We start from the raw sequence: 10,352 nt of genomic DNA on the forward strand, positions 1-10,352 counted from the left end.
ATAATCTTTTTTTGATAACTCCAATCATTATCAACAAAGTGTGTCGTAAAGGTCAAATAGTTAAGATTTTGAATTGAAGTCCAACAATCTGTTGTAAGACCTAACTTATTGCAATAAGACTTAAAGCTTTCAACCTTACTTTTTCCTCCATAAACAATTGAAAACTATCCCTAGCTACAGTTCGTCTAGACGACATTGTAAACTGTGGTAGTAATGTTCTCAACATATATTTAAATTCTTCACCTTCCACAGCTTTGAATGGTTGTTCATCCAAAATCACAAAAATAGACAATACCTTACAACAAGCTTGAATGTTAAATTTACTACTTGTTGAAACCAAACTAGATCCTTTTACATTTGGAAATGTAAGAATAGTTTGGGTGGTATCATCAGATACAACCAAAGGTTTTTTGGCACATCTAATAAGGTGGTAGTTGAGGTTATAGGTGCCATGAATTCGAGAGTCACACAAATATATTTAGTGGTAGTATTTACATGTGGCAGACTGTACCTCCACTTCACTAGAAATGATTTTGTTAAAGTGTTCCCAACATTTAGAAGATTGCCTAGAACCACTTGCATTAGCTATTATCTTCTTTTTAACTCGACTGTTAGCCAATTCAGGTCCAACAACTACAGTTGTTCCCACTGCACCAACTTCACTAGTGTTGATGTGTGGAGTTGGTAAACTTTCTCTTCAATTTTTCACAGGAGAGATTTTCTCTTCAATTTTTCACAGTTCTCTCACATTACACACAAATCCATAATGCCCATCATTGTTAACCGTAACCACTTTAATAACCACCACGTGTATACCGTTAACTTACACGAAACCGATATCAAAGTAACCGGTACCTCCGTCGCTTCCATCGTTAGAAAGTGGCTACGTGCAACGTTTTACTACCGCCGCTACTACCTCCAACAAAACCGTCTCATTGTCGGCCTCGGCGTTCAATGGACTCCCGGTGGGCCAGATCCTCCGGCTGATACATTACAGCTCTGCATCGGTTGCCGTTGCTTAATCTTCCAACTAGCTCATGCTAACTACGTTCCAAGGAGTCTTAGGAAGTTCCTTCAGAATCCTGAACATAATTTCGTAGGATTCTGGAATCACTCCGATCGCCCAAAGTGGGAATCGTCGGAGCACTGATTCGAGATGTGAAGAGATCCTTTAGCGCGAAATCTGAGGATGATGATGAAGATGATAATGAAGATCTAGCAATTGCTGCTGTGCACGAAATAATCGAGAAATGCCTCGGCTTCAAAGTGAAACGTGGAAGTGAAATTAGCCAAAGCGATTGGGATGAAGAAGATCTGAGCGATGAGCAAGTTGTTTATGCGAGTGTTAATGCTAACTGTGCGTTCCTCATTGGGAAGAATTTCAAAGCCTGGAAGTTCACATAATCAAATTGAAAAATATCATTATTCAGAATCTTTCATAGCTCGTCCCGTTTCATTACAATTACAGGTAGCATTGAATATACTAACTATAGTTGTATTGAGTTAACTCGTTTTAGCTGTTAATTTCTCAGTTGAAGAATATATTTTCCAGAATTTATACCTACATTTAAAAATTAACACGTTTAATTAATATTATTAAATTGAATCATAAATAATAATATTATTAATAAGTTAGATTATATTTTAAATTTAACGTTATTAAATTTATAAATATTATTTTAAAATGATTTTTATAATTTTAATTTTAACTATAGAAACAATTTATTTAATTATTAAAATTAAATTGAAAAGATATATGTACTAACTTTTTTAGGTAAATTGATAAAATTTATTAATTAGTCAAAACTATATAGATAAATTAAAAAAATATATAAATTAAAATATTCATAGTACTGGTATAATTTGTGATATTTCTCTCTTCTATACGCTTCCCTAAGTTTATTTATTTTATTTCTAATTTTCTAAACTCCATATTTTTGTACCTAATGATCTTGGTCCGTAGGTGATTAATTATGCATATATTAACGTGGGTCTTGTGTTTTTCTCACTAGTTTTCCATACATTACACGTTCAAACCAAGATATAAATGAATGAAACGATGGGTGAGTTTAGTTGGCACCACCAAATAGAAATGAAAAGCAAAAAGAAAATGTATTCACAGTTTTAATATATTTTTCTTTTGTTTTTTGCACTCTCTTTAGCATGATTTGCACTCTTTACAAGTCTAATTAGCTTGGGAGACGAGTGATGAAGAGAAAACTTTTGATAGTTAAAAAAGTTAATAAAAATAAAAGATCCCTTGTGGTGGAGAGTTATTCTTACATAAATGAAAAAAAAATTAGAGGAATAATTTAGTTATATCGTTCAATCCATTTTTCTTTTATTTGGTATTTGTATTGGGGGTGCAACTCATGGTTCATACAGAATTTGTATCGAAGGTTGTAGAAGGAGTCTTCGATCCTCCAAGCCGGATGCCTATTTGGGTGACTCCACAATAGCAATGTGAGATTAATTCTTAGAGCTGCCAAAGTAGTGCAATCCACTTGCAACCACCATTCTTTAATTCCTAACCACATACACACCATCACATTACACATCGTCGCATATTAAAACCTAGCTAGCTAGTAGAGTAGTACTCCAAATATATCATCCATACCCACCCATCTTCACATTTCTTCCATACCCAGTGTCGTATACGAATTTGTATCCGAGACAAATTAATTACATTTAAATAATTAATTTTAGTAAAATAACTTTTAGTTCCTATCAAATTTTATTATTTTATTTTAATTCTTATAACAAATTGGAAATTAATTGTTTTACACTCGAACATCTAATTGATCACTTAGAAGAGAAAGAAATAAATATATTGATGTGATATGGCTAAAGTGTAGTTAACACTCTATCTACTTTTGATGACTTTCTATTTATCTCTCTTTATAAATCATTCTATATCATCTAAATAATTTTTATCTATTTATTTTAATCATCAATTTTATTTTAAAATACACTAAAGTAACCAAATTCACCATACACAAAAGATAGAGAATCCATTTTTAATAGAATGTTGGGGTGTTCAAATACCTTTATTAAAAAAATTTCTTAACTTTTCAATCCAAAAAATTTCATATTCTTATTTTTGTGTCTCCTTTAAAGTCAAGAGACTAAAATAAATTCCTCTTTTGTTAAACAATTTTAAATTTTTTGTGGAAGAAACTCTTATAATATTTTAAATATATCTATAAAATACTATTAAAAAAATTGAAATATACAAAATGAACTGACTTAAAATAAGAGGCTACAAATGAAAATCAATTTTTTAAAAAAAAATTAAAAACAAAATAGTAAAATTTTATAAAAATTAAACATTTATTCAATCTTTAGTTTTATCAAATGATTATCCCAACTTGTTATGTGATGATATTCACTTTATACATTATACGATATGATTTATTTCGAACTATCAATATTTTTAAATTTTAAATTTAGAAATTGAAACTATCTAATCTTAGTTTCAATTGGATATACTTGACTATGTAATTGTTCATTGCCGTAATGAATTTTTACAGAAAGGTTATGGTCACCTCAAAAAAAAATTTCTTTATTAAAATAAATATATTTACAATAATATTTATTTATAATTAATGTCTCGTTAATATTATCAAATTATGGAGTAGTTTAATGGTAATAAATATAATAAATATTTTTAATAAATTTAAAAATTAGAATTACTACTACACCAAAATCAAACATATAATTTAATTAAAAATATTTTATTTTTATATTGATCCCAATAAAATGTCTGAAGATCCGCAATGCAGCATAACCCAATTCACAAACAAATATTTCAATAATGCCTAATTCCCCATGTTGATGAAGTTGTGATAGCCATGCATAGAAGTGCAATTGGATGGAGTCAAAAACCCCGCACACGAAGAACCTACACTACACGTAGTGGTTCACACCGTATAAAAATTTCCTCCTTGACTCCTTCTCTAACCGTTTTTTACGTTCCAATTTCCCAAGAATGGCGCCAAAAAAAGTTAAAGAAATCATCATCGCTTGATTGATTTTCTCATGGCCTACAACATCATTCGTCATCGTAGCAACTTTCCAAACCGTCAAGTTTACACCGTCAACCTTCAAAACGAGAGACATTTCCACGTCACCGTTACCTCCAACGCCGCCTCCGTCACTAGATGGCTCGGTCAAACGCTCTTCTTGCTACCCCGGCCACTCCACGACCCCACTCTCGTCGTCGGCCTCGGCGTTCAATGGACTCACGGCACTCCGTCAGCTGACATCATACAATTATGCATCGGTTGCCGCTGCCTTATTTTCCAACTCTCTCTCGCCGATAGGGTTCCTAATCGTCTCCGCCGTTTCCTCTATCATCCTCTTCATACCTTTGTTGGATTCTGGAACCATACAGATCGGTGGAAACTGGAGAGATCGGTTCACCGGTTGCATTTGTTGAGAGAGCCTGTTGATCTTAGGCATCCAGCCGGAGATTTATGGGATGAAAATCTGAGGTATGCTTCGATGAGAGATATTGTATGGAGTGTCCTCGGTTACGACGTGACTCAGAGACAGGGGATCGGTATGAGCGATTGGAGTGCAGAACATCTCGACATGGATCAAATTGCTTCTGCGGCCATCAAGGCTTTCTGTGCGCGTCTCATAGGAGTTCGCGTTAGAGATTCCGCGATGCAATAAAATCTATTCATCTATGGTTTTAAATTGCTTGTAGATTTTAGGGTTTTATAGGACACAAATACAATTTTGTAACAACAATTTAAAACTATAGATTTATCTTTTATAATTGGTTAATGTTGTGAATTAGAAATAGAAATGTATGTTCATATAACTCATTAGTTACAAGTAGCGTACGTGGATTATAGTGTTTAACTTCATAACTCATCAGTTTTTCGCGTGTAAATTTCTCCCATACAAGTAGTAGGATTATATTAATGGTGAAAGGAGCTGTTTTTGCTTCATTTGTTAGGATTGCATGCTTTTTTTTTAAAAGGCTAAACTGAATGTATTGAATATATTAGATAAGATAATAGAGTTTGATCGTTATTCGGTTTTGATAGTTAGATAGGATATAAGAATTCGTTAGTTTAGTTAGGTAGTTACACCTTTATATTTTTATATTTTGTTAGGTAGTTAGGCTTCGTTAGTTACTATATAAACTATAATAAACTTTTGTTGTGTAATTGAATTGATTCTAATTCAAAGGTGAGGTATATTGATCAGCATTATCTTCCAAATTTATCAATATCGAATTCATTCTTTGATATGCTTATAAATAACGCCACGGGGAGTATTAAAAAAGTAATTTGTGAATTTAATGGATCAAAAATATCCTTTATACATCGTTCTATTCAATTTGATGACTTTTTAAAAATATCCTTTATCCATTTTACTCAAAACAAAGCCAAATGCATATCTTGTATTTTATTTTGCTATTATGGTTAATGTTAACAAGTGTTTGGAAAATATTTATTAAAAATATAAATTTAAAAATATATTAGAATTTATATATTAAATATTTAAACATTAAGTAATTTATTTTAATTCTTAACGCTTTAAAGTTTTTTTTTTAATTCTTCGTTTGAGAAAAAAATCGATCAACATAAATCAATATTAAACCGACAAATAATTAAAAAAATATTAATTTTATTAATTTTTACTTGTATCCTAACGTAACTATCTAATAACTTTGTGTTAGAGGTTAATGTAAATTTGTTTACAATATCCATTAAAGCATTTATTTATTTAAATGAAAAAACATGGTTGAAAATAGAAACTATGAAACTTCCCGCAGAAGCTAGCAAGTGAAGCCTGTATGATCGAAATATGCAGGTATTTGCACCGTATCGGTATCCATTCGCAAACAATAATAACATAACCACCTAAAACTCAAAAAGTCACACTCACACAAACACACCGCTAGCTACACAAATCGACGCAGCAGTGAATTTTCTCTCCATTCATTCATTCATTCACACTCTTCCAACTCTTCTCTCACACCAAATCCAACAACAAAAAATGGGCACCGTAATCGCCATTGACGACTCTTACAACCAGAGTGTTTATACCATCAAGTTAGACGGAACAAAAATAACCGTCACCGTTACCTCCGTCGCTTCCGTTGTCAGAAAATGGCTCAACTCCACTCTCTTCTTACGCCGCAAACACGTCCAAATGAATCAACTCGTCGTCGGCCTCGGCGTCCAGTGGACACCCGGCGGCTACAATGCTCCCGCCAACACATTGCAATTATGCATCGGTCGACGCTGTCTCATCTTTCAACTCTCTCAAGCCGAATTCGTGCCGCAACGTCTCCGAACTTTTCTTCAAGATCCTGATCACAGGTTTGTAGGATTCTGGAACCATTCGGATCGTCGAAAACTTATGTCGTCGGAGCACGGTTTGGAGATGCGTAATTATCCGTTAGATCTAAGGATGTATGGTGAACGTTTGTGCGGTGAAAATCTCGCACGTGCTTCGGTGAAAAAAATAGTGAAGAAATGCCTCGGGTACGAAGTGGAGCAGAGTAGAGAAATTAGTATGAGTGATTGGAGTCAAAAGGATTTGAATAAAGATCAAGTGGTTTATGCATGTGTCGATGCTTACTGTGCTTTTCTTATGGGGAAGAATTTGAGAGCTTGGAAAATGTAAAATCAAATCGTTTTAGAATGTTGTTTCGCTTATTAGTCTCATGAAAATGCATGTTGAAGGTAATTGCAGTGTTTTTTGCTTACTTCTTTTAGAAGTTTACTCGTTTTCTCTTCAATAGTGAATCGGTGATTTCAGATTATTGCTGTTTTTCCTTTTTCTTTCTTCCCTAATAGTCCTATCTAGCTACTTTTTCGAAGGATAGTATGAAAGGGTATTGACGATTTTATTGTTCGAGCAAAAGTAATTATCAATTTATTAGCTAAATTTAATTAACTACTCAATAAATATTAGGTTATGTTTTTTTTTAACTAAAAGAGACAATATTAATTGGTTGAAATTATAAATATCAGAAAATTTTGAACATGCAACACCACTCCCACATCTCCTAGTTCCACTCACAACAACACACTAGAACAATATTTGGTTTCGCACAAACCATTTCCCCAACACCAACCAACTAACACTCCCTCCACTGTGATTGACACCACTGTATCATATAGGTCTAGTTTGAGGAATAGGCTTGCGATTCATGACATATTGCCTTCTAATAAGCCTTTTGGTTTTTAATTTGTAGAGGACAATTATGTATGTAGGTGTTTTCATTGCATGTGTATTAAGGCTTATTAATTTTGTAATTATACCAACTTGTGAGTACGCGATTGGGTGAGACTTTGCAACCCTTCTTTGAAGGTGGGTGGGTTTTTTTATTTTTATTTTTTTTTTATTTTTTTTTATTTTATGATGATGAGTTCAATTTATCTCTTTTAGACGGGTTGGAGTATCCTTGTATTCCCAATAAAATATTTTTCTTATAAAATTTTTTTTATTAATTTTGAGGAGAATTTTATAATGAGAATGACATGAATAAATTTTAACTATTGATCAAAATATGAATAGTAAATATTAGAAAAAAAATTATGTGATTTTTAAAAAAAATGATTGTGAGATTCTTTTATTAGCTTTAAATCGTGATTCTCTAGGTATAATTGTATGATTTAAGTTTACTCCTATGAACTTTTCATATTAAAATTTTCTCCCTTGATACATCTATAATATTACAATCATTTAACTATTTGTAACTTTAAATTTACAAAAAACTATTTGATCTTGCATAATTTTCTCATGCATATTTACGAAAAGATAAAATGATTTCTTTGAGCATCAAATTAACTGATTGACACTTTGAACAATTGCATTACAAAAAGATACGATTTTTCTATGAGTGCCGTTCGCTAAGAACATGAAGGCTGGAAAGTTTAGAATAATATAAAAGTTACACGCAAATAGTCTATTATTCATTCCATATATATGGAAAAAAATCTTCATGACTTCAAACAGAGAATATTCACTTGCAAGCTGCAGCATTGTAGAAAAATTGCGTGCAAGCTTCAATGAAATATATTCACTTCCTTGTATACAAGAACTCTTTTATCTTTTACTTTTTTTTTATTAAGCTACCCAACTTGATACTTCAAATTATAATAATTTGACACTTCAAATTTCATCACATTTGTCAAATTTCATCATCCGTCAAGTAATTATGTTAAATAGTTAATATTGTTTAATAATTAACAGAGATATGGGAAATCATTAATATAATATATAACCTACTATGATAATGAGATGCTTGAGAATGTGAATATGTTATGGTTGATGGTTGTTAGTATTCACGGTTGTCTTGGAGAATGAGAAACGATTACTATCCTCAATCTGATGAAGGTGATGGCTAGTTAGTTTGACCTAATGAGATAGCCATAACACAATCCATCTCAACATGCTAAACATGACACAATCCATCATAAATCATCCATATTATTTTGATATGGAGCATTTTTCCTATCAGTTGTAAATTTCAAAGAACTCTTTATTTTTGAGTTGTAAATTCTAGTGAACATTTTGAAGGAAATGATAAATAAGAATTTTCAAAAATATAATTGTTGATATTATGCGATATTTCTAGTGGACAAACTATTTGTGTCATTTAACGTGACTCTGCAAGACACTTAATAAAACTAATTAATAAAATAGACAATTTGACTAATATAATTTAAATTGATTGAGATTTTAATTTGCTAATTAATTATGAATTTGGAGTTCAAAAATATTAGAATATATGTTACAAATTTTTAATCTTAATTTGGTAGTTTACTATTTTTTCTTTAATTTCTTTTTGAAAATATCTCAATTTCATCATACATAACCTCTTAATGATGATGGAACCGTTTTGAATTTTAATTCACAGTTTTGTGTTTTATAATTTTACCTTTTTGATAGCTAGTTTAGTTATCGCGCGTGTGTGATCATGCTCTAAGGTTTTGCTATATCAACTGTCTTGTCAAGAGAACTTTCTACTATGAATGGGCTATATTTAGAAAAGTGTACATAGAAAGAGAGAGATAAAAGGTTATAATTCATAACTTTTCATAAAACCTTATCTTTAAAAGTCACTAATTTCAAACCCATATCTTCCTCCTCAGCTCCAGCTTGTCTTGAGATCTATACACATATATACCTTTTTGCTAATGGTTTTTCTCCATATTCCTTAGTTACAAATTTGAATTTAGCTATGTTATATTTTCAATTTTAAACATACCTCCCTTGAATGAATGATTTCTATTTTGTTTTACTCCATTTGAAATGAAATATGAAAGAAAAAAACTTGATTTATTTAATTTTTAATTAAATAAAACTTAATTTTTTAATAATTATTTTTGTTATATTTTATTCATAAATTACATTTTCTAATTGTAGCAAACGAAAATTAAAAGAGATGACTGCGTATTAATTAGTGTGATATGTGTTTTGTGTAGATAATTCGATCGATGGATTAAGTTATGTCGATAGAGTTTACGAAAAAAAATCATAAAGTTGAATTAGAAAAAACAAAAACAACGAAATCATTATTCAAATCTGAAAACCTAACATAGCTACTAATTTATTAACATTAAATATGTATAAATAAATTTCATTGACCTATAAAAATAATTAACCCTTTGTAAATCATAGCCTTTTACATTTTTTGTCCTTCAATAGAATTCAGTTGATGTACATATATATAGAAACTTAATTTTTTATATTTTGAGAAATTTCAAAAATAAAATTTGAAGTATTTCTTTTGGAAAAATTAAACTGCCAATAATAATAATAATAATGGTAATTGTGTTTCCATTTTATTTGAGATGAGATAAATAAATACTCGTATTACTATTCATCACCAAATGAATAAAGCATCCATCTTTTACATTGGACCAGAAAAGAAATCTACAATTAAATATTAAATATATAAACCAAAATTTAATCACAGGAGTAATTAATATAATATTGAATATATTGAACCAAAAAAATTATTTATAAAAAGTTAATACAGTGGTAAAAGTTTAATTTTATAAACTTCAATTAAATAAGTTTAAGTCATTATAAAATACTCTTCTTAAAATAAAATATATACAAAAATTATATTTAAAAAAGTTAATATATTTAATTAAAAATAAAAATTAAATATGTTAATTTTTTTTATATTCATTTTAGTTATATTTCATATAACACAAGTAGTCATTAGTAAAACTTTTTTTATGATATCAATGCAACATTCATTAATAATTTTTTTTTTCATTTCAATTGTTTAATTAGTTAAACAATACCTGAAATTTATATGCACAGTTGTCCTTTTTATGGGGGTTCAAAGAATCAGTTGATATTTCTTT

General features: G+C 30.2%; 3 protein-coding genes across 3 annotated transcripts; all 3 read left to right on the top strand.

The window, feature by feature from the left end:
- Positions 1-501: 501 nt before the first annotated feature.
- LOC101496021 (uncharacterized) lies at positions 502-1,570 on the top strand. The gene is given in 2 exon segments (XM_012714364.3): positions 502-1,172; positions 1,175-1,570. Coding segments are annotated over 2 exon segments (636 nt in total). The 5' UTR covers positions 502-766; the 3' UTR covers positions 1,405-1,570.
- A 2,204-nt stretch (positions 1,571-3,774) lies between these two features.
- On the top strand, positions 3,775-4,958 carry LOC101513725 (uncharacterized). Its single transcript, XM_004486524.4, has one exon. It carries the CDS (start codon positions 4,039-4,041, stop codon positions 4,675-4,677), a length of 639 nt encoding a protein of 212 aa, XP_004486581.1. The 5' UTR covers positions 3,775-4,038; the 3' UTR covers positions 4,678-4,958.
- An 858-nt stretch (positions 4,959-5,816) lies between these two features.
- Positions 5,817-6,787, top strand: LOC105851827 (uncharacterized). The gene has a single exon (XM_012714071.3). The coding sequence runs from the start codon at positions 6,016-6,018 to the stop codon at positions 6,646-6,648; it is 633 nt and encodes a 210-aa protein (XP_012569525.1). The 5' UTR covers positions 5,817-6,015; the 3' UTR covers positions 6,649-6,787.
- The last annotated feature ends 3,565 nt before the right edge of the window (positions 6,788-10,352 follow it).

Source organism: Cicer arietinum, chromosome 1, assembly GCF_000331145.2.
Source record: "Cicer arietinum cultivar CDC Frontier isolate Library 1 chromosome 1, Cicar.CDCFrontier_v2.0, whole genome shotgun sequence".
NCBI lineage: Eukaryota > Viridiplantae > Streptophyta > Magnoliopsida > Fabales > Fabaceae > Cicer > Cicer arietinum.

Coding starts and splice junctions, on each gene's coding strand:
- LOC101513725 (XM_004486524.4), top strand. CDS start 4,039: ATGGCCTACAACATCATTCGTCATCGTAGCAACTTTCCAAACCGTCAA.
- LOC105851827 (XM_012714071.3), top strand. CDS start 6,016: ATGGGCACCGTAATCGCCATTGACGACTCTTACAACCAGAGTGTTTAT.